General features: G+C 62.7%; 1 protein-coding gene across 2 annotated transcripts; it reads left to right on the top strand.

The window, feature by feature from the left end:
- Positions 1-1142: 1142 nt before the first annotated feature.
- Positions 1143-20425, top strand: THOP1 (thimet oligopeptidase 1). Of its 2 annotated transcripts, none has more exons than XM_059159369.1 (13): positions 1143-1300; positions 3928-4140; positions 6620-6768; positions 7752-7859; positions 10652-10754; positions 13241-13401; positions 14089-14224; positions 14736-15102; positions 15469-15670; positions 18069-18255; positions 18410-18538; positions 19290-19426; positions 19893-20425. In XM_059159369.1, exons 1-13 carry the CDS (start codon positions 1285-1287, stop codon positions 20049-20051), a joined length of 2067 nt encoding a protein of 688 aa, XP_059015352.1. In that variant the 5' UTR covers positions 1143-1284; the 3' UTR covers positions 20052-20425. The 2 variants fall into 2 exon arrangements, with proteins under 2 accessions (XP_059015352.1, XP_059015353.1); XM_059159370.1 differs by having other exon boundaries at positions 19896-20425.
- The last annotated feature ends 5853 nt before the right edge of the window (positions 20426-26278 follow it).

The raw sequence follows: 26278 nt of genomic DNA on the forward strand, positions 1-26278 counted from the left end.
TAAAAAGATTTTATTTATTTATTTGAGAGAGATTACAAGTAGGCGGAGAGGCAGGCAGAGGGGGTGGGGGGAGGAGGCACCCCAACGAGCAGAGAGCCTGATGTGGGTCTCCATCCCAGGACCCTGAGATCATGACCTGAGCTGAAGGCAGAGGCTTTAATCCACTGAGCCACCCAGGCGCCCCAAAACACAGGCATGTTTGAAGCCCGGAGTTCTTTAATTTCTTTTGCAGAAATAGGGGAGTGGGGTTTTTGGCCACTTTAGCTCTAGGAAATTTTCCTACCTGGAAGGAAGGACGCCTTAGGTCAAGATTTTGTTTTAACAGGGGCGCCTGGGTGGCTCAGCCAGTTAAGTGTCTGCCTTCAGCTTAGGTCATGATCCCAGGGTCCTGGGATCGAGCCCCGCATCAGGCTCTCTGCTCGACAGGGAGCCTGCTTCCTCCTCTCTCTCTCTCTCTCTCTCTCTGCCTGCCTCTGTGCCTACTTGTGATCTCTCTCTGTCAAATAAATAAATAAAATCTTAAAAAAAAAAGATTTTGTTTTAACAGACGACAATAGTTATAGGTTAGGATACTGCACCGTTTCAAAAACACCTGTTGTTTGAAGTCCTGGATTCATTTACTGAAGCTTTCTCGACTTATACAAAAACTGCCCTTAATTTAGGGGATTCACCGGATTCTGCTGATGTATGTGTCCCGCCTCTATTCGTTCCAAGCCAGAAGCTGGGCAGGATGTTCGTTGGTTCGTTGGGATAATCTACAAAAAGCGCCCGAATCTGGCCACTAACTCAGGTGCGGGAGAAAATCTGCACAACGAGCCCAATACACAGTTACAGCTGTAGAAAGGGGGCGAGCACAAACGAATACGGGAGCTAGAAGACCTGGCACAAAAGCCTGGGCAGAAAGAACCGCGAGCATCCCGGCTTCCGGGCGCCAGCGGTGAGTGGTTTCCATGGAAACGGCCCTCGAAGGTTCCGCTCTCTCGCCGCCAGAACCAATCAGGGGCAGGGAGGGATCCAGCGCAGGCGTAGATTGCGTGAGCCTGCCCAGGCACCGCCTCGGGGGTGTGGGCGGAGCTGGGGCGCGCATGCGCCTACTCCTTCGGCGCACGCGCCCTCTCCTTCGGCGCACGCGCCCTCCCAGCATTCAGCGGGCGCGCGGGCGGCGGGCGCCTCGGTCCCGGCTGCTGCGGACCCGGAGCGCGCGGAGGCGGCCGGCGGCGGCCGCTGAGGCAGCGCGGAGCGGACCGGGCGGAGGGAGGGGCCGACGGTGCACACCCGCCCGCCATGAAGCCCCCGGCAGGTACCGGCTGCCTCTCGGAGCGGCCCGGCTCAGCGGCCCCGGGCGTCCCCTGCACCCCCGCGCCTGCCGGGGACTCGGGCCTACGAGCCGAGCCCGGTGGCCCCCGGGGGGCGGGGCCTGGGTGGGGCGCATGGGTGGGCGACCCCGGACCCCGGCCCCTCGGCGGCGAGTGAAGGACCCCGCTGTCCCCGCGCTTCATCGTTCGGCCGCTCCGTGTGCGCGGCTTCAGCCCAGCGCTTCGGGCCCCGAGGGCGGGCGCCGGGGGGCTCCGGGGGAGCCCGTGCGTCCCGGGCGGCGTTCGGAGCCGGGGCCGGGGCCGGGCGTTCCCGCGGCGAGGGTCGGGGTGGCTGACGGCGCTTCGCCCGAGAGGGCGGCCCGGGAGGGGCTTCTCGGAGGAGGCGGCCCGAGTGAGCCCGGACCCAGGGGGAGAAGCAGGGGAGAAGCCGCCGGCCTGCGGGCGGCGGGAACTGCGAGGGCAGAGGCGGGGAGGCAGAAGGCACCTGGGAGTCCCTTTTGTTTTAGGGGCCGGGGGCGTCGTGGAAGGGTTTTCGTTACGGGAGCGACGGGATGTGCGTCCTGTGTGCAGAAAGCGCCCGGGTCGCTGTGGGTGCCCCTGAGTTTCTCCTGCTGGCCGCCACCCCCTTGTCCAGCCGACCGTCGTGCTGATTGCATTAATGACGGTCGTAATTAGGGTTACTCGGGCCTCAGGAGGGCGGGAGTCTTGCCTGTCTTGTTTGGGGCAGGTGGTTCGCCTGGGCCCCGGCGCCCCGCCGGATCATCGGTCTGCTCCAGTCTTTCAGGTCCCGGCTCCTCCCGGAGATCTTGCGGGCCATTTTCCGGGCCGCTCTGGGCTGACCGCGCCTCCTGCCTTGTCCGCTTCTGGAGCCCTGGTTTACCACCACGTGTAACACAGACCCACACCCTTGCTCCCTGAGCTGGCGGCAGTCCGTTGGCCAGAACGTCCGCCCTGTCCTGGCTCAAGAGCCCTTCTTTTTCCCACTTGGTGTATGTCGGGGGTCCTCAGCTGGCGTGATTGCGCCAGGCAGGGCACACTGGGCCGTGTCTGGGGACGACTGCGGGTGCTCCTGACGTGGAGTGGGTGGGCATCAGGCGTGCTGTTCAGTACCCCACAGTGCCCAGGGCGGACCCCCACCCCAGACAGTGACCCAGCCACAGACGTGCATAGTCATTAACAAACCCTGCCGTGGAGACGCCGAGCGCCTGTCCCCAGCCAGCAGGGCCTGCAGAGACCCCGTCCGTCTTCGGCGGCGTTCACAAAAAGGCAGGGGGTTTAGGACCACCGGGGCCCTGCTCAACTCCCTGCTGTGCCAGAGGGGAAACGAGGCTCAAGTGGGTGTTTCCCGGAGCAGCTTCTGCTTGCTCTGCATTCCATACTCTGCTGGGGGGTGGGCGGTCACACAAGCCTGTGTCCCTTAGCTCAAGTGATTCAGGGCAGCCGTAGGCATGTGAGGCGCCCCGGTGCTGCAGGGGTGCCATTGGGATATCTGAGAAAGGAACATGGGACAAAGAGTCCACGGCTCAGGGCTCAGGGCAGAGGGGTTAGCCTGTGGGAAGGCCTGGGAGATTCCTTGAAGAAAGAGGGTGTTTCTAGGCACAGGCCAGCTGGCTAGACCTGCTGTGCAGGATCCAGTAGAGTCTGAGTGGTGTAGACCAGGGGCGGTAGAGGGCTTGCTAGTTTAGGCTTGTCGGGTCACATACTCGGCCTCCTGCCACAGCATTTTGACCCTGTGAGCTGTACAAAAACAGGTCGTCTTTTGCTAACCCCTGGTATAGACTTCCAGTAAGGCTCGAAGCGGGGTGGGGCCCTGGAAACGGAGCAGGAAGCTCTGACAACTGGATTCGTGCAGAGGTGGGGGTGCACACGCTCCGCTGGTTCACAGGGTTGAAGCCCAGGTCCGACTGCACGGGTTTGAATCCCACCTTTGCCCCTTGCTGGTGTGGGGTCATGGCGTGAGACTTGAATTCTCCAAATTTCAGGACCTCCGTCTGTACGGTGGAGGCCACAGAGGACGCAGAACTGCACATCCGTGAGGGAGGGAAAGTAAAACATCCTTACCCTGAACACCGCACAGCAGTTTAAGGGACCATTGTTTTTACAGACCACAGTCTCTCCTCCAAAAAGTCTTGGGTCCAGGGGTGTTTTAAAAATCGGTGATTTCCTTTGTTTGAGGAAAGTAGCATGGTATAAACGTTATGTTACGTCAGGGGATGTAAGGGGTAGCCCCCCGTGATCAATCGAGTTAACTCAGAGGAAGGTGTCTACTGCGTACCCACCCCGCCCTGCCGACGTTGGGGCTGGGCCATCATGGGGCGTCCTGGAGCCGAGGGGGTGTTGAGCAGAATCCCCGTCCACCCACCACTCGATGCATAGCTCGCTCTGCAGTCGCAACAAGCTCAAGCGTCCTCAGAGATCACAGCCGAGTTTGTGTCTCCTGGGATGCAAGAGCTTCTGCTTTAAGGGATTGGTCATTCTGCGCATCCCCCACAAAGCCCTTGCGTGGGGAAGCCATGCTTCTGTCCTTGTCCTCCAGCCCCTACTTAGTCGAACCCTAATTCCGCCCTTGAAGCAGACACGTTCAGTGTGGGGCTCTGTCTTCTCTGTCTAGCCTGTGCAGGAGGCGCCCTGGACACAGCGGCCCCGTGCTCCGTGGAGAACTACCTAAGATGGGACCTGAGCGCCCAGCAAATAGGGGAGCTCACCGTGGAGCTCATCGAGCAAACTAAGCGTGTGTATGACCAGGTGGGCGCGCAGAAGTTTGAAGACGTGTCTTACGAGAGTACCCTCAAGGCGCTGGCTGATGTGGAGGTGTCCTACACAGGTAATCCGGGTCAGGATCCAGGCAGGGGAGCCGACGCACCTCAGGCCTTGGAGCTCCTGGACCCTGGCCATGAGCGAGGCCTCCTTGTCCCCAGGGGGGCGGTGATGACTGGAGGAGCTGACGGGGTGTGTGTGTGTTTGTGTGTGTGTGTGTGTGTCTGTGTGTGTGTGTGTGGTTAAAGGCATCTGCTGGGCAAGGGGCAGCCCGGGGGGCACTGGTTCCCCCGCATGCCCTGCTGCGCAGCCTGGCGTACTTGGCTGTCCTGGGCTATGTCATCCGAGGGGCCAGAGCAGGACAGCGTGGCTGACAGCTCACGTGCCAGGAGCCAGCTCACGTGTCAGCCTCGAAACCAGAGCCACTCCTTGCTCCTTTCTGTGTCTGGGGAGACACGGGCTTTCTCTCCGGGCGACTCAGCTTAGTCCCTTTGCTTTTCTTCTCCCCACTCCGCTTTGGGAAACCTGATGCCACCTGAGAACACCTGGAGCCTGGTGTTCTCACCGCCACTCGACTGGATCCTTCTCTCCTCCTAGGGGTCCGTTGGCCCCCTTGTGAGGGCCGAGGCACTCAGTGAGATCGATGCGGTGTTGCTTCCCCCGGTCCCCTCTGTGGAGGTTGACAGTGTGGGGACAAAAGGCTGAGACGGTCTTAAAGCTGAGAACGCGGAGCTGAGGAAACCTTGCCCCTGGGTCTCTAGCAGAAGTCCTTCTTCAGGGAACCTTTGAGAGTCTCTCCTGGGGCTTCTCCCAAAGCCTCCGTGCTGTTGGCCGGGCGCCATGGGTTTCCGTGCTGCCTTCGGTGGTGCGCCTTTCTGGAGAGGCTGTCAGCAAATGTGCCACGCTGATCTCTGCCTGTTGGCCGCACCCCTGCTGGACACCAGCTTCGCTTCCACAGCCTTTCTTTCTGTCTCCCCGCAGTAGCCCAAAGAATTTTATTTTATTTTTAAAGCTTTTATTTACTTGAGAGGCAGGGAAAGAGGGTACACTTGTGCATGTGTGCATGACGGAAGAGGGCAGAGGGAGAAACAGACTCCCCGCTGAGAAGGGAGCCCGATACGGGGCTCCATCCCAGGACCCTGGGATCATCACCTGAGCTGGTGGCAGACGCTTCACTGACTGAGCCCCCGGCACCCACTCCCCGAGGAATTGTAAAGGGAACTAGAATTGAATCATGGCATTCCCCTTGGCCAGCTGCTCAGTGTCCCGCTGCCCTCCGGACAAAGGCCAGAGTCCTTTGACTCAGCTCCTCGGAGTTTGCGTGTGCCCGGCCGCGTGGCCACTTGCGTGCGCTCACACACGCTCGTCTCGCAGCTTCATGCACCCGCTGCTCTGCCGATGTTGGGCTCCTCTGTGATCACAGAGCCCCTTCCTGCGCCCCCTCTGCTCACACCGGCCGCTTGCTTTGATCTCACACTACACTGTTCTGTTGTCACACTGGGTACAGTCACGTGCGCTCGTGAGCCTGTAAATCCCAGAGGGACAGGTGCTGTTTCTGTCCTTTTCACTGTCCTCTCTTAGGCCACAGGAGCGACCAGGTCGTGACTTGAATGCAGGTCTCTTCAATGCAGAGTGTATGCCTTTACAAACTAAGTGCTCAGTTGGGATCTGATTTTATATGTCACGGAATTTGTTGAAAGCATACATTTCAATGGTTTTTATATTCAGAGTTGTCCAGCCGTCACCAAGTTCTAATTCTAGAATATTGCATGACCTCAAAGCGAGCTCCTGTCCCCATCAGCTGTCATCCACCCCCTCCCCAGCCTCCGGCCCCCATTAGATCCCTGCCCATCTGTGGGAGAGCCTCATCTGGGCGGGTCACACGTGTGGACTCACACCCGGTGTGGGTTTCCGTGTCTGGTTCTCTCCCTCAGTGTCGTGGGCTCGGGATCCGTCCCCAGGGCTGTGCAGGGGGCGCCTCCCTCCTGCTGGCGGCCGTGTGATGCTCCCGTGCGTGGGGACCGCCTTGTGTGTGTCCGCCCCCCGTCAGCGGACACGTGGGTGATTCCCGGTCCTGCTGCGAGTGCGTGTGGTTTTCGTGTGACGGCGTGTAGGCACCTAGTGGTGCGTTGCTGGGTCAGGCGGTGACGGTTAAAGCTTACGCTCTCACGGCCGCCCCCGCTTCCTCTATTTAACGAGATGCAAACGTGCTCTGTAAGTGAGAAAGTGGTTGATGAGTTTAGGATGCTGCCAGCAGCGGCGTGGCTCTTCTTCTGGATCCTGTCATACTTCTCTGTTAGGGCCCTTTCCTTGGAGTTCGGGAGTTGGGTCTTTCCGCCGGACTGAGATCCCTGCGGACGTGGGTGACCGGGCCCCCTGCCCCTTTCTTCCCTTCAGCTCCCAGCCCGGGGCCCGGCGTGAAGGGCGTTTCGCTGAACAGATCGGCGGGCGCGCCTGAGCCGCGTGCCTGATGGGGCCGAGGTCGGTACTGGCCGGTTTCTGCCGGGGCCGGTCTTTACGCCTGTCCTGTTCTCTCCCCGCTTCAGTTCAGAGGAATATCCTGGACTTCCCGCAGCACGTGTCTCCCTCGAAGGACATCCGGACGGCCAGCACAGAGGCGGACAAGAGGCTGTCCGAGTTCGACGTGGAGATGAGCATGAGGCGCGACGTGTACCAGAGGGTCGTCTGGCTGCAGGTGAGGCTGCGGCGAGGTGCCCGGCACGCACCGGGGAGACAGCGGGCACAGACCTGCGTCTGGATGGGCACTGCTGGGTCGGAGCCTCTGCGGACCTGATCGTGGTGTTCCTCAGGCCTCAGGAGGTGGAGAGTGAGGGGCCCCCGGGGTGGCGGGTGGGGGTCCCTGCGCGACAGTGGAGATGCGCTTCAGGCCGCTGAACCGAGCATTTAAGAATGGCCGAGGCGGTAGGTTCTGTATTGCCTTTGACTGCAGTAGAGAAACGTGAGAGAATGACACAGAAACGCGGAGGAACACAAACAGTAGAGCCTAGAGCGCCAGGGACGTCGTAAGCCTTCCGTCCATACACCACATGCTTCCATCGTCCTGACCCCGCCGGCTGCTCCGCAGGGCTGGTGTCGGGGTGAGCCGTGGGGGTGCATAGGCGCGCTTCCGTCCGTTCCCTTAGCGCCCGTGTCCGCTCGGTCAGGCGGGCTTGGGCACAGGCCCGGGTGGGTGGCTGTGGATGTGTGAGCAAGATTCTGTGTAGAGTCATAACGTTGAGACCTTCATAGATGTGCGTGGGGTCGTAAGAGAACTGGGAGCTTGCCTGTGCTTGGCCTGGTTTTCCCAGCATAATGCTTTGCAAACCGGTCCCCATCACAGCCAGGGTGGTGGCCTGGAGGTCGCCCTCTGCTCCCATTCACATCCGACCAGTTACCCGTGGGAGGTGCTCCAGGCTGGTGTGTGTTTGGGCTGTTCCCAGGAAGGAGGTGCTCGTGGGCAGGTTTCGTGTGAGCATGAGTCTTTGTGTCTCTGGGATGGACGCCCAGGAGAGCCCTTGTCCAGTTGGGTGGTGGTCGTAGCTGCTGTCCCCAGCAGCCACACCGTCTCGCGTTCTGCGGGGAGGTTTGCACGAGCGCCCTGGTCTCCCGCCCCCTCACTGGCCCCTGGCAGTACGTCCGTGTTCTGTCCCACACGGGACTGTGGTTGTCTTGCTCTAGGAGAAAGTGCAGAAGGACTCGCTGAGGCCAGAGGCCATGCGGTACCTGGAGCGACTGATCAAGCTGGGCAGGAGGAACGGGCTGCACCTGCCCGAGGAGACTCAGCAGGTGAGTGCCGGCCCGCAGGGGTGGGCGGGGGCCCTGGCCGCGAGTGGCCTTCGAGGGCCCGGCCTTGGGCTGGGTGCCCACCTCTGCTGCCTGAGTTCTGGGAGGCGGGGTCTGTGTGGAGCAGCTCTGCCTTTGCACCCACCCTGCTCCGGGTTCTCCCGGGTCATGATGTGGCTTTCCCGAGAGCGTGGCACTCCCTCAGCCACGGAGAGCGGGCACGGTGCAGGGGGCACAGCTCCGCTGCTCCTCTCCGTGACTCGGGTGCCATGGCATTGAGGAGGAGCTCGCGCCGGCGGGGCCTCCTGTTCTCCGAGCTCTGCCGCGGCAGCGCGGCTTCCCCTGATGCCACAAGTGGCTCCCTGGGACAGCAGCTGGGTGTCCCGCGGGCAGCCCATGTTGGACACCATCTACCTGGCAGTAGTGTCAGGTCCCACAGCCTCAGGGCTTGGCCCCTCGAGACGGCGCCGACATGACACTGCGGTCCCACATCCAGGCTGTTCTCTCTACTTCTGAACGACCGCCGTATGGTTCAGAGGTTCCCGCCGCATTTTCCCCGCGTTCACGTCGCTTGCAGAGCAGCTCACGCAACCCAGGAGACGCTTGCTCACTGTTACTTACGTAATGGGTCTAACGTGGCACAGCAAGGCGGGGGGAGAGGCACGGAGCTCTGCCCTCCCTGTGCGCCCTGCCGGAAGCCTGTCCTTTGGGAGTTCTGTGGGGGCCTTGTTGCGTGGGCGTGACTGATGACACCGTCGGTGACTGCCGGACTCTGCAAGCGGGGCCCTCCCCGCCCAGCGCAGGCAGGAGGCGCCTCACCGCTCCGTCCTCAGGGGCCGTCCTTGGGGGCGTCCCACAGTTGTCTTGTTAACGTGCCCTGAGTGCAGTCGGAACGGGCTGGGGATAAGGAGCACGATGGTCCACACTCCTGTCGCTTGGGCAATTTATTATCGTGTCTTGTTACCACAGGAGAAACTCCACGGCTTTTAGGAGCTGTGCGCCAGGAATGACAGCATCGCCTGTCATAAGCCCGGCCTCACAGGAGCGTCTCCTGCACGCTGGCCTAGACCAGCGGGCGAGCAGGGCCGTGCCTGCCCCGTCCTGCAGTTAATCACGGAGGATCTCCGTGTGCCCCACTCCCTCCCCGCTTTCTCCGGGCACCGGGCAGCCACATGAGGGAGACGGCTGGGCCATGGGCTCTGGGCTGGCTGGTCTGCAGACACGAGGTGCCCTTGGGTGGCCACCCCTTGGAGAAGACAGTTCTCCAGGGTCAGTGAGCCCCCCGGGGGGGAAAGCAGCAGGACACAGGAAGTGGAAGACGCAGTTAATGCCGACACTAGGTCTGCACCCAGAGCTTAGCAAGCGTCCCTCTTGTCATTTAGAAGGATGGTTTTCCGATTAGTCCAGCACATCTGCCTTGTGGTTGCAGAAACCAGGGCTCTGAGAGATGAGGCGCGTGTGTTGTTAAAACCAACGGCAGGGAGGGGCTCCGGCTGACGTGTGTGGTGCGGTGTGCGACTCCTGGTCTTGGGGTCGTGGGATCGAGCCCCACGTTGGGTGTAGAGATTATATAAGAATGGACACGTGTTTAACGTGGGTTTTTTTTTTTTTTTTTATTACTATATATCGTTGGGGCAGAGAGTTTGTGTGCGCGTAAAGCAGGGCGGTGCAGGGAGAGAGAATCTCAAGCAGACCCCCTGCTGAGTGGGGAGCCCGATGTGGGGCTTGATCCCTGGACCTTGAGGTCACGACCTGCATCGAAACCAGGAGTTGGACACCGGAGCCACCCAGGCACCCCCGTAAGAATTAAGAAACTCAAAAGCAAAAACACAAAAAGCAGGACCAGTGGGACTTGAGTCAGATTCCACGGCAGGAGTCGGCCCAGAGCCCGGCGCGGCACCCACTCCAGTGGCTGCCAGTGCCACAGTCCGCCAGAGCGGCGGACACACAGCTGTCGTTTTCATTTGTATAAAGCCAACTCCGCACCTAACTCAGGGCTTGAACTCGCGACCCCAACCCAGAGTCACGTGCTGCCCTGAGCCGGCCGGGGGCCCCACGGTTCCTGAAGCTCCGAACTCTTCAGGGTTGTTTAAAGTCTGGCGTGTGTGCACAGGCGGGCGGTGGGCTGCACAGACGGTGACGTGAGAGCCCCCGTGCTGAATGGGACACAGGGAGCCCGGCGTGGAGCCGGGGCAGCGGGCTGGGTGGGGACCCCGGAGGGCACCCCGGAGGGTGTCTCCCTGCCGCGTCTCAGAGCAGTAACCGGCATGGCTGCCGCGGCGGGGGTGGGCAGGGAGGGCGGTGCCCGGCGCAGGGTTGTGGCTGGCGAGGCCCAGTCTGCCTGTGTGGGCTGATTCCGGCCAGGGTCTTACCTGAGGAGCTCCGCGTTCCCCGTGAACCCGCCCCTGCCCGCCCCTGCTGGCGCAGAGCAGCTGTTGTCCCGCCGAGGGGTGGGCTCTGCTCTAGGCTGCCCTGGAGGGGACAACGGCTGACCTTGGGGCCCCATCAGTAGTCCCCACGTTGAGGCCTAGCCCTGCTGCTCTGTCAGAACGTCCGAAAGCCTCGGCTGTGGACTGGAAGGCGGTAGGGTCCAGAGCGCTCTTGGTGGGGGATGCGTCACAGATCAGGACGCTAGCCTGAGGTCCCCGGGGTCGCCAGGGCCGCTCAGTGTGGAGGCCGCTGTCTGTGCTGTCGGCACCGTGCCGACGGGTGTTAGAACCGGACGTCTGTGTCTTCTGCGTGTGGGGCCCCGCCCCGCGGCGGTGCTCCCCTCACAGCTGTGCTCCTCCCTGCAGAAAATCAAGAGCATCAAGAAGAAGCTGAGTCTCCTGTGCATCGACTTCAACAAGAACCTGAACGAGGACACGACCTTCCTGCCACTCACGCGCGAGGAGCTGGGTACTGGGGGGGGGCAGGGGGGCGGGGGGCTGACTCGAGGTCTCAGGACCCTCACGGGCTGCGGCCACCACCCGCAGGCTTCCGAAGTGCGGGGGCATTTGTGTCCCACCGCCCTGGGCGAGGGGGTTTCTTCACTGGGAGCAGTCAGCGCTTTGGAATCTGCGTTTCTGGATCCTTCCTCGAGCAGTGCCGGGGGCGCTGGGTTAGGCGGCTGAGCCGGCCGGGTTCCCCCTTCGGGACCTGCGCCCCACCTGCTGGTCCTGTCTCAGTCTCGTGAGAGGATCGGACCGACCGAATCCGGCTGATGGTCGTTCCCGAACCCGGCTGTACGCGGGAATCCCCGAAGGTTGGGGCCGAGACGTCTCTTCTGATTTTTACTCTCTCCTTTGCTTGGCCCAGCTGTTCCGTCTGGAAAAACTCCATACTGTGGGAAGCCCCGTGTCCTCGGCTGTGCCTCACGAGGACGGTGCCACGCCTGTGTTATTCCCGCGGTGGGAGAGTCGTCCGTGGGCCTGCGGGCCTTCCCCAGGGGCAGGGGCACACCTCGCGCCGGGGAGGGCGGCCAGGCGCGGAGCCCACGGCCCACGGCCCCTGCCGCGCCGTCGAGGACACTGCCCGCGCTCCCCTCCCCTGTCGGGCCTGCTCCTGGAGCCCCCGTCACATTGAGTCGCGCGACTCTTTGGGCTCCTGTCCTGACGATCCACCCTTCAGCCATTCACGGAAGCGTCACCCCTGATGTGGACGCTTCCGAAAAGCTCAGGCCAGCGGTCGTGCTGCTGCCTATGTGAGCCCCGCCAGTCCCGTGTCAGGCACTGGGGTGTCATGGCTGTGACCTTGTGGCTGCCTGGCGGGTGGCCGTGCCGGGTCTCGCTGCCAGGCCCCCCGCCCCCGGAGGTCCCCAAGGGCAGCTTGCTTGCCGAGGGGCACGTGGTAGCAGGTGTTCCTGAACGGGGTGTGCACTTTGCTGCCCTTTGTTCTGGTTCATTCCCTTCCCTGCCTGGGCCTTGGGCGGCAAGTCCCCCCACATGGCTCCCGTTTAAGGACAGGTGGCCAGGCGTCCTGGCCAGAGGAGGGTCCTGGGTCTCGAGCTCGGCAGACGAGTTTGCTTGCCCACTTCCTCGCGCGGGTCGGCTCTTCCGCCCATTTGTCTGGCCCGAGGGGCCTCGCCTTCTCAGCCTGGCTTCGCATGGGGGCATCTGGCCGCCCCAGCCTTGGGGAGCAGGACCAGCTGGCCTCGGGGGGCGGGGCGGTGACCGCAGCCAGGGTGGCCTGGCCAGCCTGCCGCGGGTCATGCTCCGCAAGCGTGGGGCGCGTGTGGATTTTCCTCGGTTTGCCGGAGGGAGAGGTGGTGTCTGCTTACAGCTCGGACAGCGGGTCTCTCTCTGTCCCCCTCCCCGTACCCCGAGGCTCGGGTGCTCGTTGAGGGGCTTCTCTGTCCGGGGCCTCCCTGGAGGTGCAGCTGCTCCCCCGTCAGCGGCTCCCCCGGGGGGCCCTGGGCTGCGGTTCCTCACTGACCCCGCTGGGTGAGGCTCCCGCCACCGCTTTTCTGACCCTGTCATTCCTCATGCGTTCGTGTGCGGGTCTCTCGGGTCAGAACCGCCCAGCACCCCTCAGGAGTGGGTTTATCTGCGGCATCGGTGTGGACGGAGGACGGTGGTTACCCCGGGGGCTGTGGGCCGCTGCTGTCCCTGTTTGGGTGCTCAGCTCGTCCCACTTCTACCTCGGGCCTCTGCAGCGTGAAGTGTCCCTGTTACCCCGCGAGCGCCTCCCTGGGACTTGGGTCCCAGGCCCGTTTTGTCCTCGCCCGGCCCGTCTGCTCTTGAGAAACGGTGGTGCGGCTGCCGGGCGTGCTGGTGCTGCTGTGGGCTTGTTCCCAGGCCCCGTCGCAGAGTCAGGAAATGGGTGTCTGTGCACACGCACACACGCACACGCATGTGCACACGCGCAGCAGGCCTGAGGCTCTGCCCGGCACTGCCCACCCTGCCGCACGGCGTCCCTCCCCCGCTGGACTGAGGGCAGGGCCCCGAGTGAGCTGCCCTTGGAAGGTGCTGTGGGCCGGGTGGGAGCCGGTGGCCCCTGTTGATTTTCCGTCTGCAGTGACGCGCCCGGATCTGTCTCCGGGGGATGGTTCCAGGGCAGGGTGCTGGGTGGGGGCCGTGGCAGAAGTGCGGCCATCCCGAGGCCGAGGGCCGCACACGTCCTCTGCCGGTGGTGCTGTTGGAGGAGGGATGAGGGGAGGGGCTGCGGTTCCTGGAAGCCCCGCGTCAGGGGTTGAGCTGCGGGAGTTTTTCCTCCCTGGGAGCCCTGGTGGGAAGGGCGGCAGCTCTCCGTCCTCCCGGAGGGGCCCAGGGCAGGTTGGGGAGGCCGGGCCTCGCGTCCTGTTCCCGCAGGCCCTCAGCCCTGACCTCTTGCGTGGAGGGGAAGCCCGCCGCCCGGGCCCGGCAGCGTCTCGGGCCTGTGGCAGCGACGGTTTCCTGTTCCCGCAGGAGGCCTGCCGGAGGACTTTTTGAACTCTCTGGAGAAGGTCGGGGATGACAAGCTGAAAGTCACCCTCAAGTACCCACATTACTTTCCTCTCCTGAAGAAGTGCCATGTGCCCGAGACCAGGAGGAAGGTGGAGGAGGCCTTCAACTGTCGCTGCAAGCAGGTGGGAGGTCACGGGCCTGTCCTGTCTGCGCACTGCCCACTGGGCTCGGGGGTCGGCAAGCCCCGGGCGAGCTCCATGCCGGGTCTGGCTGTGGGCCCATGCCACAGCTCAGGGTCTGATCTCTTCCCCAACCCAGTCCCGTGTCTGTGTGACCGTCCACTGCTCCCACGCCGTAGCTTTGGTCATCTCCCTCCACCGGTGGCGTTGTGGGGCTTGAGCGGGCTCTGGAGACGTGCCCATCCCTTTTCTGTGTCTTGTGTGGCGGCCTGGGCCCTCTAACTGCAGCCGGGGGCGCTTCTCCAGTGCACAGACCTCCGTTCCCACATAGACACTGTGTGTGTGTCCGCGCCGTCGGGTGGCCTCGCTTCTCCAGTGTCTCCAGCAGACGGGGCTGAGCGCCCACGCACGGTGCCCCTGAGGCTCCCCTGGCCCGCGTCACTCTCCACTCGCGGCCTTCGAACCCCTCACAGTTACACCCTTTCTGGGTCCAAAAGGGACCCGAGGGCTTCCGGAGACGTGTGTGTTACGGGCAGACCCAGGGCAGTCACAGCCACTTAGTCTGTGGGAAGGGGGTGGGAAGTGAGCCGCAGCTGGCTGGGCCTGGCGTTCTAGAACTGTGCTGGCCGTGGGGCTCAAGTGGGAGAGGGTGGGCCGGGCGCCCACGGAGCGGTTGCTGGTTCCTTCCAGGAGAACTGTGCCATCCTCCGAGAGCTGGTGACCCTTCGGGCCCAGAAGTCCAGCCTGCTGGGGTTCAGCACACACGCCGACTACGTCCTGGAGATGAACATGGCTAAGAACAGCCAGGTGGTGGCCACTTTCCTAGGTAACCCCGTGCCGCCCCCAGCTTCCCGCCATGCGTTCCCGGAGTGGGGCTCGGGGTATTCTTAGCTGCATGTGACGAGGCTTCTGAGAGCCCCATTGTGTCCACTCTGTGGGGGGTCCTGACACCTCCCTGACCCCGGTTCAGCCTCGAGGGGCTCGAACCGGATGGCTGAGTGTAGGGTTCTGGGGTGAGCCTGCATCCACCCCCGCTCTTCTGCCTCCTGGTGTGAGCTCTGGGCAGGTGTCCGCAGTGATGCTGTCCTTTCCTGCCCAGGGTAGGGGACTGAGCTGAGGCGTCTGCCGCGCCCCGGCACCCCCCACCCTCTCCCTGCACCCACCCCCATCCCCAGCTGCTGCGGGGCGATGGCGATGTCGGTCTGGGTCGTTCCAGCAGCCAGGCCTTCCGGGCGGGGTGCGGGGGCCCAAGGCTGTGAGGCCGTCGTGCTGCGGACGGGGGCTGGTGGGGGAGGTGCCGCGGGGAGGTGCCTAGCCTTCCCCTCTGCCCTCCCCAGATGAGCTGGCCCAGAAGCTGAAGCCCCTTGGGGAGCAGGAGCGGGCCGTGATCCTGGAGCTGAAGAAGGCCGAGTGCGAGAGGCGGGGCCTGGACTTCGACGGGCGCATCAACGCCTGGGACATGCGCTACTACATGAACCAGGTGGAGGAGACGCGCTACAGCGTGGACCAGAACCTGCTCAAGGAGTACTTCCCCATGCACGTGGTCACCGAGGGCCTGCTCGGCATCTACCAGGAGCTGCTGGGCCTCACCTTCCACCTGGAGGAGAGCGCCGCGGTGTGGCACGAAGACGTGAAGCTGTACTCCGTGCGGGACTCGGCCTCCGGGAGGCTCATCGGCAAGTTCTACCTCGACCTCTACCCAAGGTGCGTGCGAGCCGGGCGGTGGGCCTCTGCGCTTCACGTCCCCGTCTGTGAAACGGGTTGTGGGGCTGCCTCAGCGCAGACTCAGGCGAGGGGCTGGGGGTGCTCGCCGTCTGGGGAGAACGGTGCCTGGGAGGTTCCGGCCGAGGGGGTCAGAGGAGTGTGGGGCAGGCCCCCGGCTCCCGGGCACTTGCTCCCGAGAAGCAGGTTTGAGCCACTCCATGCGTCCAGCCGCCTTGGCTGCCAGATGGTCGAAGGGGTGCAGAATCGGGCTGGCGGAGCCGGGACTCTCTTGGGGTCGGGAGCCCTGTGGGCCGGGCAGCGCATGGAGCAGATCCCAGCCCGGCCCAACCCTGCCTCCGTCCCCAGGGAGGGGAAGTATGGGCACGCGGCCTGCTTCGGCCTGCAGCCAGGCTGCCTGCGGCATGACGGGAGCCGCCAGATCGCCATCGCGGCCATGGTGGCCAACTTCACCAAGCCCACCCCAGACGCGCCCTCGCTGCTGCAGCATGACGAGGTGGAGACCTACTTCCATGAATTCGGGCACGTGATGCACCAGCTGTGCTCTCAGGTGGGTGCGGCGCTTTGGGCGGGCAGTGCTGGTGGCTGCGTCTGGAGGCGGCCTCCATGCTGCACGGAGTACACCACCGGGGTCACCACGGCCATGGTGATGCTGTCCCGTGCCAGCTGCCGTCGCTGAGCCCTGCGGACGGCTGGCTTGCGGATGGAAGTGCGTCCCCGGGGGGCTGGGGGTGGGGGTCTGCGGTCAGGGCGTCGGCTGCACCAGGCCCTTCCGAGGCCGTTCTGGGCGTGGAGCCCCCGGTCTCCTCACGTCCTCACACGGCCGTCCCTTGGTGTGTCTGTGTCCCCCCTCCTCTCATGAGGATGCTGGCCGTCGCATTAGGGCCGCACCAGGGAGCGCCTTTTAAGTTGGATGTTTCAGCGACGGTCAGTTCACCCAGTTACGTGGCCGTCACAGCTGTGCCAGCGTTGGGGAACGTCTCCGTGACTGGAAGGAGCCTCAAACCTCTTAGTTGTCCCCACGCCCCCACGAGTCCCCTTCCCGTCCGTGGAGGGGCCTGGCCTGGTGTGTCGCACCTGTGGACTCCTACCCCGTGTGGCCTCCTGTGTCTGGTTTCCTCCCTGCACATCGTTACCTCAGGGTCCGTCCGTGGGGCGGCGTGTGGGGGCCTCGCTCCTGCCGGGCCAAGGCCTGTGCCCACATGGGGGATGCACTGAGAAGCACATTTTGAGCAGAAGATTTGACCTTCGTGTGCAGTGCCCCGCCTGCTTCCTGCATGGATGCACTCAGTGTGTCTTGTTGGAGGGTCACGTTCTCCTGATTTTCAGGAAGTTGTGGCTTCAGCTCTTCCCCCTCGTCCCGCCGCGCCGGCTGTTGTCTGCGGGGTGAGGGTTGGTGATCGGCGGCCAGCGGCTCCTCAGGCGGGTCCGTGGCTGTTCAGCCCTGTGGACCGTGTGCCCTGGCTGCGGCTCCTGTTCGAGCTCCCCTCAGCTCTCCCTGCCCGGCGCTGGAGGCTCACGGGCTTGTCCCCCTTCTGCAGTGAGTCCCATGGCTCCCTGTTTCCTTCAGGTCTTTCCAGATGCACAGTCAGAGATTCGCAGCTCTTCTTTTATTTTTATTTTATTTATTTATTTATTTATTTTTTAAAGACTTTACTTATTTGACAGATCACAAGTAGGCAGAGAGGCAGGCAGAGAGAGGGGGAAGCAGGCTCCCCGCCGAGCAGGGAGCCTGATGCAGGGCTCGATCCCAGCACCCTGAGATCATGATCCAAGCTGAAGGCAGAAGCTTTAGCCCACGGAGCCACCCAGGCGCCCCAGTATTCGCAGTTCTGTGAAGTGGCTGCGAGCACAGAGTTTGTGGATTCTGAAGCAGGGCTCCTGCGGGGGCGCAAGGTTAGGTCCCCGTGTCGTGTGTCTGATACGTCCTGCTGGCTTGTTGCACTGAGCTCCAGCCCTCCGCGCCGTAGCCATGCATCCGACTGTGCTGTGCTGCATCACGGCCGTCGTGTTCTCGGGAAAGCTGGAGGGCACGTCAGCGTGGCAGTGGGGGTCCGTTCTATTTACTCATTTCTGAAGATCTTATTTACTTGAGAGACAGCGCACACAGGAGTGGGGACAGAGCAGGGAGAAGCAGGCTCCCTTCCGACGTGGGCTCCATCCCAGGTCGCTGGGATCATGACCGCCAAAGGCGGGTGCTTCACTGTTGGGCCCCAGGTGGCCCTGTGGGGATCCATTTAAACAGCCCAATCGCCTACCGGAAAAACACAGAGACGGGGGGAGCTGTCAGCAGAGCATGGAAAGACCCGGTTAGAGCCAGAGCTGAAGCCCAGCGGCAGAGGGTTAAATGACCACCGAGGGCCGCAGGTGTTGTTTTTGGGGTTAGAAATTGTAGCACCTAACAAGAGTCACAAGTAGGGTCTGTGGGTAGCGAGGCCCAGCGCGCCTGCTCTCCCAGTTCCCTGCCTCCCTCTGGGCCCTGAAGGGACTTGCCCAAGGCCGGGGCTGCTCCTTTGGCTTAGTGGCTGCCAGAGCGGATTCTCGCAGCACTTGAGGGAAATTTCTGACGTGAAAGCAGAGTCAGCACATCGTGCCTCCGACGCTGCCGTGCAGCTCCATCACCTCCAGGCCCATGCCTTTTGGGGTCTGGGACTTTTTTCGGGAGGATCTAGGGCTTTTTGAGAACGTTGGCTTTGTGGATGGACGAAGGGAACGTAGGTGGCCAGGGGTGGCTGTGCTCCTCGTCCCCGTGTGTCCTGGGCCGGGATGGCTGTCATCCCCCTGAGAGCCTCTCCTGTCCCGTCCCCAGGCGTCGGGGCCTCAGGCAGCCTGCTGTCTGCTGGCCCAGCTGTGCCCGTCCGGAGAGTGCTGTGTGCCCGGGCAAGGCCGGCGGCTAGGAGCTGGCCCGGCAGGGTCCAGCCCTCCCTGCAGCGCTGCCCCCCCCACAGGCGGAGTTTGCCATGTTTAGCGGGACGCACGTGGAGCGGGACTTCGTGGAGGCCCCTTCGCAGATGCTGGAGAACTGGGTGTGGGAGAAGGAGCCGCTGCTCAGGATGTCCCAGCACTACAAGACCGGCGGCGCCATCCCCCAGGAGCTGCTGGAGAAGCTCATCAAGTCCCGGCAGGCCAACACAGGTGCCCGCGGGAGCCGCCCTTCGGCCCGGGGGCGTCCGGGAGGCCTTGGCGCTGAGGCTGGGGAGGCGGGGAGCCTGGTGCCTGCCTTCACGGGGTTCTGCGCTGCTGGTGTGGGAGCTCAGGGCCGGCCTCCCTGTCTCCTTCACCCCGTCAGGTCTCTTCAACCTGCGCCAGATCGTCCTGGCCAAGGTGGACCAGGCCCTGCACACCCAGACCGCCGCAGACCCCGCGGAGGAGTACGCCCGCCTCTGTCAGGAGATCCTCGGGGTCCCAGCCACGCCAGGTAGCTGCCCGCGCGGTGCGCCCGCCGTTCTGGAGGGGGTCAGGGTAGTGGCCATTCATGGAATCAGAAGGATCTAGTCAGGCCCGTTTATAGATGGCAGCTGAGGCCTGGGAGGAAGCGGACGGCCTCTGGCCCCCTCGCTCTGTGCTCTGGGGCCTGCCAGCGTGTGGCGGGCCGCTGGTGGGTGTGAGTGCTCCGTCCTTCCTCGCCGTCTGTCCTGGCGCCCGGGCTGGACGCTGCTGCTCTCGCCGCCAGCCGCGGAGCTCCCGCACCCTGTGCCTCCCACGCCCTGCTCCGGAACAGGCCTGGCAGCGCTGCAGAGACCGGGGGATCATTGCCCTGGTCGGAGAGAGTAGGTCAGGCCGTGCTGTCTCTCCTGGTGCATCATGTACGCGCTTGGATTAGCACTTGTGAGAGGAATTGGGATTCTAGCGTGGGTGTTGCGGCTCTGTTTTATCCTACGAGCACTTTAATGTCCCTTTCAAAAAGCTCAGCAGCGTGTACTCTCTGCTGCACGGGCCTGTCTTGATTTATCTTCTGTGTGAACTCTTACGTGGTAGCAGAGAGCGGGCAAAGCTATGTTTCTAGAAAGCTCCTGCTTTCTACAAGTGTCGGGGCAGTTTGTCTCCTCCTGGGTGTGTGTGGGTCACCTCTGGCCGGGCTGGTTTGAGGCCCCCTTCTCCTGGCAAGGGGCCCTGAGGGGGCGGGGGATAGACGGGCCGCGGTGAGAGCCATACCCCGTCTGTCCCAGGGACCAACATGCCTGCAACCTTCGGCCACCTGGCAGGCGGCTATGATGCCCAGTACTACGGCTACTTGTGGAGCGAGGTGTACTCCATGGACATGTTCCACACGCGGTTCAAGCAGGAGGGCGTCCTCAACAGCAAGGTGAGGGCCGGCCGCACCGTGGGACGGGGCCTGTCTGCGGACGGAGCAGGGGGCCTCTCGGCGCTGTCCCGGCTGCGTGGGACCAGGGGCGGGGGCTGAGGCACCTGCTGGTCTTTGCGAGGTGCTGGAGATGGGCCCTCCCTCCTCTCCGAGGTTCGCCACCCCGGACCCTCCTGGGGCTGGGGGCTTAGGCTACTTTCCAGGCCTGTGTTCTGTCACCGCAGAAGCTCGGCTCGGCCAGGGCTTCAGTCTGTGATGTGAAGGGCCTTGAGGAGTTGGGAGTGGATGGGTTCCCGCACACGCGTGCTTGTGTGCATACCGTGCACACAGTTGTGGACACGTGTGTGCTTGCGCACGCATGTTCTCTCTGACGCTGACACAGGCACCCCCCGAGCCCACTCATGGCGGGAGCGGGGGTGCTCGAGGGCTGCTGCCCGAGGACTGACGCCCCCACCCTTGTCCCTAGCAGGTCGGCATGGACTACAGAAGCTGCATCCTGCGGCCCGGTGGCTCCCAGGACGCTAGCATCATGCTGAAGCTCTTCCTGGGTCGAGAACCCAAGCAGGATGCCTTCCTCCTGAGCAAAGGGCTGCAGGTGGACAGCAGCGAGCCGCCGGCCTGCTGACGCCCCAGGCGCTGCCGGCTCCGGCCCCGGCCCCGGGCTCAGCGCCCCACCCCCGGCTCCTGCCATCCTGTTGCCTTAGCTCCCGGACGGGGCACGGGGTGGCCCGCAGCTCTGGGTGGGGGGTCGGGACAGGGTGAGCAGATGGGGTGTTAGTCCTCCCTGTCCGTTCCTCCTGGCTGGTCTCCACAGGCCACCCCCCCTTGGCGGCCGGCCTGGGCTGATGGGCTCTTATCCTCGAGAGGCCTGGAAAGCTCGTGTCCCGTCAAGCCCGCCAGTTCGTTGCACTAATCCATCCCTCTCTCGGGAAATGTTGTGAGTGGAAAGATGGTGGTTCTTGAAATGCAGCCATTAAAAAACAGGAAAAAAAAAGGAAAGAGAAGAGACTGTTGGCCTGGTCTCTGACTCTTGTCCCTTCTGCCCTGTCGGTGGTCGCACGGGGGTGACGTGCCGGTGCGCTCGGTACACCCTGGACTTCTTGGCAGTCAGCCTCAGGCTGGGGACGCGGACCGTCGACGGCGGCTCTGTGCTGGCGTGGCCTGGGTGGGACAGGTCGGGGTCCCTGGGGACCAGCTGAGCTGCCAGACTGCGCACAGGGGTGGGGGTGCCGGTGGGAGCCGCAGAACGGGTGTGTGGTGCCGCTTACCAGCAGGGACCTGTGTCCTGCCCTCCTCCCTGCTCCGGCACAGCCCCGGCCCCTGTCGGACCAGGCTCAGCTGTTCTGGAAGCGGGGAGGCCACAACCGCCCGCCTGTGCCCCAGCAGCTGGGATGGTGGGCGCAGGCCGCAAGCGGCCGCCCGCCCTCAGGCCCGCTGGGCACAGCTCCTGTCTCGGCCCCTTGGCCAGACCTAGGGCTTTGTGATTTGACGGGTTCTGATTAATGGGCGCAGCTGCTGGGTGCCAGGCCGTGACCTTTCTGGGCCATGTGACCTTGAAGACTAAGGCACATGTGGTCCTTTTGGCTCAGCTCCCTCTGGCTGCGAGCAGCACAGCCAAGTCCGGGCTTGGGGGACGCACGGCCTTCCTGGGTGTCCTGGTAATTCTTCGGAACGCCTCGGGATATTTCTGGCAGCAGTGGTGGCTCGAAGGGGTTCTTGAGCAGGACGGGTCGGTCTCTCCCCTTTCTTTGGTCTGGGCCATCCCATGTGTTCTCTGTTTCTTGGTCTTTGTGCTCTTTGGGAGCCCTGCCCCCTGCCCTGGAATTGTCCCCACCAGTCCTGTGTCTTCCCCTGCTCTGAGGGACCGATCTGTGATCCGTGGAGTGAGCGGCTACGGGGCTCGCCTGTCAGGCTGGCCCCTCGGCGGGAGGTCTGCCCCCTCGCCTGCCGGGCTCGCCAGCTCCGGGCTCGTTGGCTGCGGCGGCTGCCCATAGGCAGGCCTGGCTCCCTCCTGCTCCCGCCTCTGTGTCTGAGGGGGCGGGACGGGGCCCAGAGCCAGTGCGCCCCCGGTGGGGGGGATGGTGCTGGCCCTTCAAGGCAGCTGTTGCGTATACTTCAACCACTGGGGTTCTAGAAGGAGCAGAGACAACCAGCAGGGGCCACACCTGGGCCTCCCTCAGGGGCCTCTGTCCAGCGGTGGTCATGTCAAGGGGCCGGGGCTCTCCTGGCCTCTCCCTGTGCCGAGCCCCCAGAAAGCCAGGATCTGGTGCTTGTGCGAAGTCCGGGTGTGGTGCTGGCATCCCCAGTGGTGCACCGGGCCGTGGGGGGCTGGGGATGGGGAGGGAGCCACAGGCCTCCCGTGTCCCCAAGTGGGCAGGTGGGCTTCGGAAGATGGGGATTGCCGTGCAAGGCCTGCTTAGCACCCCTGGACCGCCTTGCCGAGGGCTGTGGGGCTCAGGGGTCTGTGGCCTGCAACACAGGCCACGCACCTGCTCTCAGGTTTGGTTGAGGATGGTCTGGAGAGCTGTTGGATCTTGGCTGGTGGCCTCGAGCAGCTTCACCCTGGAGGAGCTGATGGGCTGTTGTGTGACTCCTCTCGGGGCTGTCACAGCTGGCGCATCTCAGGACTGGGCCAGTGTCCCCTGCTTCCTGGGCAACCCCCCCAACAGCCTGGCAGGACCTGGCCTGCTGCGGCCTAGTGGTGAGCACGACTTTCTCATTGTGGGAAGTCCCACGTGGATCCTGCATCGAGTCTCAGGCTTGGCTTGGGGGGTAGTGGGGCCCCGGGGGGACTTCCAGCCCAGGTTAGGTGGGAGCCCGTGTGACGCAGGACACCGAGCTAATCTTGGCCGCGTGCGGGGCGCGGGCTGGTGCAGTACTCTTTCTCACACAGCCCAGACCTCCCCGGGCTTGCCAGCCCGCAGTGCAGGAGGTGGGGGACCACTCCATCCCAGAGGGGCCCCCGGGCCCCTGGCTAGGGCAGGCCCTGCGGCTTGTCTCTCCAGCCGGAGTGCGGTTCACTGTGACAAGCGGCCTCCTTGGGCTGGTGCTGCCAGCGCCCTGACTCGTGTTGAAGCTGGGGATGGAAGTTCTGGGAGGCACGGCGACCCGGCAGGGGCGTGGGGGACCAGTGCCACGAGGGGGGCCGCTCCCCCATGGCTTTGTCCCGACGAACTGGCGTTCCCTATTCTGTTCCAGCCACGTTGAGTGGTTCTCTGTCACCTGCAACCCACAGCATCTGTCCTTGGTCCTGGCCCTACTGACCCCCGAGATACGTGGCGGCTGAAGCTGGGGTTGCCGAAACAGACTGGCCTCTCGGCCTCCGAGGACCATAGGGGTCTCCGATGGGGCGTCGAGGTAGTCGGGGTGGGCGGGCATGGGGGGGTCCTGGGGAGGGTTGTGTTGGCTCTGGTCTGGGAGGGACTTGGCGGTCCTCACCGTCCCGGGGCCCGAAGATCGGGACCGCCCCAGCCTGTGGCCAGTCGGGCTCCAGCCTCCCGCAGGCTTCTGTGCGCGTCTCGGGACAGCAGCCCCGTCTGCAGGGGGCTATGCATGTGTTTGTTGTTAACAGCTTCGTGGAGGTGAAATCTCCATGAAAATCACATATTTGAAGTTTTGTTGCTTGTGTGTCCCCACGAGAGCATCAGCACGGTCAGGACGACATGCTTGTGGCATGTGCCCCCGCCCCGGCCGGTCCCCTCACGCTTGCACCCGGCCTGTCCCTGCGCACGCGGCCCATGCTCTCAGGGTTCGCACAGCTGTCCTCACCGCGGCTCGTCTGGATTCTGGTGCCGAGGCTCGTGTTCCGGGAGGCGTCCCCGTGGGGCCCCTCCTCATTCTTGCTGTGCTGGTGTGTCGTTTGGGTGTGCGTTTGTTCAGCTGGTCTGCTGCAGGGCTGGGTCCGGTCCGGGGCTGTCAGGAGTAAAACAGGTGGACATTCCTGGGCCTGCCTTCGTGCAGATGTAGGCGCTCAACTTTCTAGAAGTGGGTTTCGGCCCTTCCGGTAGGCGGCTGCGGTCTCCCGCGGCGGGTTTACGTTTCTCCTCCCTTGTGGTGAACGATGTCCAGCCGCTCGGCACACTTCCTTGCTGTCGTGTGTCTTCGGTGACCCTCCTACCCTGTCTGTGCTAGCAGAAGCGCTTGGGCCCGGAGACGTCTGCGTGGGCGAAAGACGACGGTTTGTGACCGCGTCGGACGTTAAACACGTAGAAGTGAGGGGACGAAAGCGGCTCTACCCTGAAGCCGCGGCCTCCTGCCGAGGGAGGGGAGAGCAGAGGGGCCGTAGCTCGTGCTCAGAGGAGAGGGGCTCGGGAGACCCCTGTTCTCCCCACTGGAGGTTCCCAGACCCTACGATCGCAGGTAAAATTGCGGCAGACTTTTTTTTGTAGAAACTAATGGATGATTCTGAAATCTGTATTACAACTCAAAGAAGCTAGAGTGGCCGAGGAGGATGGCCAACCCAGGGATGGACAGAGCCACTGGGCAGCCACAGAAACAAGTCTGGGAGCAGAGCCGCACGTGGCGCCTGTGATTGCACCCAAGGCTTCTCTGCAAGTCGGTGGGCCCGCAAGCTCTCAACACCGAGCCCTGACCGGCCGGCTCACACTCTGCACAGAAATGAACCTAAAATGGATCCTCGATCTAAACGTGAAAGGCCTGCCCGTATCTGCAGTATGTCCCGCCGGCCCGCGCGTGGCCTTTCTGAGCCGAGGCTGCGTCACCCGTGGGAATTCGCCATTTGCAGAATGAATGAAACCCGCAGGCGGACAGCAGTACCGGATTCGCCCATGGGGCGGCAGGGCCTTGCCACATGTAGCCGCTGGAGGCTCAGAATGCGCCAGAACGGGTCTCGACTTCCTGGGCAAGCGTAAAAGAAATGCGGCATTTAAATCTACTGGCCGAGCAAATGGAACAGATAAAGTTGGTTTTTGTTTTTTTAATGATTTTATTTACTGGAGAGAGAGCAGGGGAGCAGGGGCAGAGGAGGAAGCAGGCTCCCCGCTGAGCAGAGCCCAATGCGGGGCTCGATCCCAGGACCCTGGGACCATGACCTGAGCCGAAGGCAGAGGCTTTACCAACTCAGCCACGCAGGCGCCCCAGGAACACTTGAAGTTTATGTCAATAATGTATCCTACTTAACCCATCGTGTCCAGAATATTTCAAGGTGTTAACAATAGGAAAACCCAATAAGGAGACATTGTATGGACTTTTTTTTTCTTTAAATGAAGCCTTCAGAATCCTGTATCTGTTTCTGGCCGTAGCACATCTCAGCACAGACCAGCTCGATAGCCACACAGGGCCGACGCCTGCTGGGTGGGACAGCAGGTGACCGCACAGGAAACCAGCACACGGCACCTCGGGCGGGAAGGCTGTGGTTCCCATCCTGGCCCCTCTGTGCCCTGCTTCCCTTAGAGCGCATGTCTGCTCAGGGCGCCTGGGCCTCCAACCCGAGGTCCCGGACAGGGCTCCTTCCATGTCGGGCCACCGGCCGCCTCAGCAGGTCCCCAAGAAGGAAGATCACGGGTGAGGCAGATGGACGCCTGATCCAGCCTGTCCCGGCCAACGACGTCCTAACTCTCATGAGCGCAGTACGCCTTCCCCGGAGCAACGTAGATTGAGCCTGGAGCCCTGTTACTCGTAGCCACAGACGAAAGTCCAACAACACTGGATATTTTATTGACGACCTGGAGAAACTGCCCCAGAATGATGAATCCGGGGAGGGTCCTGAAGCGTAAGCAGGGGCTGGCTTCTACAAGCTCTCGACTCCCGCGTGTGGGTGCAGCCCGAGGCCCGCACTGTCACACAGCCGCACAGCTTTGTCTACACAGATCTAGGAGCCCTGCTTGTGAGCTCATATATCGGGAGATTGTGGGGAGGGGTGTTTGGGGTAATGAAAATCATACTTCGAAAGCACAGGACCTGTCGGTAGCGTGAAAATGTGTAATGAGATCCCGCAATAAGAGCCCATCCGAGTGGAAGCATTTTACAAAGCGGCATCAGGATGGGGAGAGAGTGAGCTGGCAAAGTCCTAGTGGAGAGCAATTTGAGGTTATCTATCAAGATTTGAGATGTAAATACACGCACCCCCAAATTCCATATCTAGGGTCTGAGTGACATACACGCACATTTGGTTGAGTTGTATGTGGAACGTTGGTTGTAGCGTTACTTACAGTAACGGGAGGTTGAAGACAACTCAAATGCCCACCAACGGAGAAATAGTTAAATTTGAACAAAATACGTAATTTAAACATAGGATGTGTTCACTTAACGTGATCCCCAGTCTAGCCCTAGTGTACCTGCACGTTTGCAGTTTAGTTTAAGAAGACAGTCTATTGAGGGGCGTCTGAGGGACTCCGTCGTTAATCGTCTGCCTTCAGCTCGGGTCACGATCCCGGGGTCCTGGGATCGAGCCCCGTGTCGGGCTCCCTGCTAGAGGGGAGTCTGCATCTCCCTCTGCCCGCTGCTCCCCCTGCTTGTTCTCTTACTCTCTGTCAAATAAAATCTTAAAGAAGAAGCAGCAATGTCTTGGGCTGCCTGGCTGGCTCACTCAGTGGAGCCCGAAACTCGATCTCGTGGTGGTGAGTTTGAGCCCCATGTTGGAGAGCAGACATTACTTAAAAAAGAAAAAGAAGAAGAATCAGTGTCTTCATCTGTACAAAGAAAGGAGCCATCAGTGACCCTGGAAGTCCTCAGAGCTTAGTAAGCACGTGTGTGAGCTCTTTAGGGCTTGGGTCCTTCCACCACCAGCAAAAGGCGTCCCGGCTGGGAAGGGCATCCTACTGGCTCCGCACCCAGAGGCACCGTCTGCTTCGCAGCCATTCCTGCCTGAAGCACTCATCGTCCTTGCCTAGA

The sequence above is a fragment of the Mustela lutreola genome, chromosome 2 (assembly GCF_030435805.1).
Source record: "Mustela lutreola isolate mMusLut2 chromosome 2, mMusLut2.pri, whole genome shotgun sequence".
Lineage (NCBI taxonomy): Eukaryota > Metazoa > Chordata > Mammalia > Carnivora > Mustelidae > Mustela > Mustela lutreola.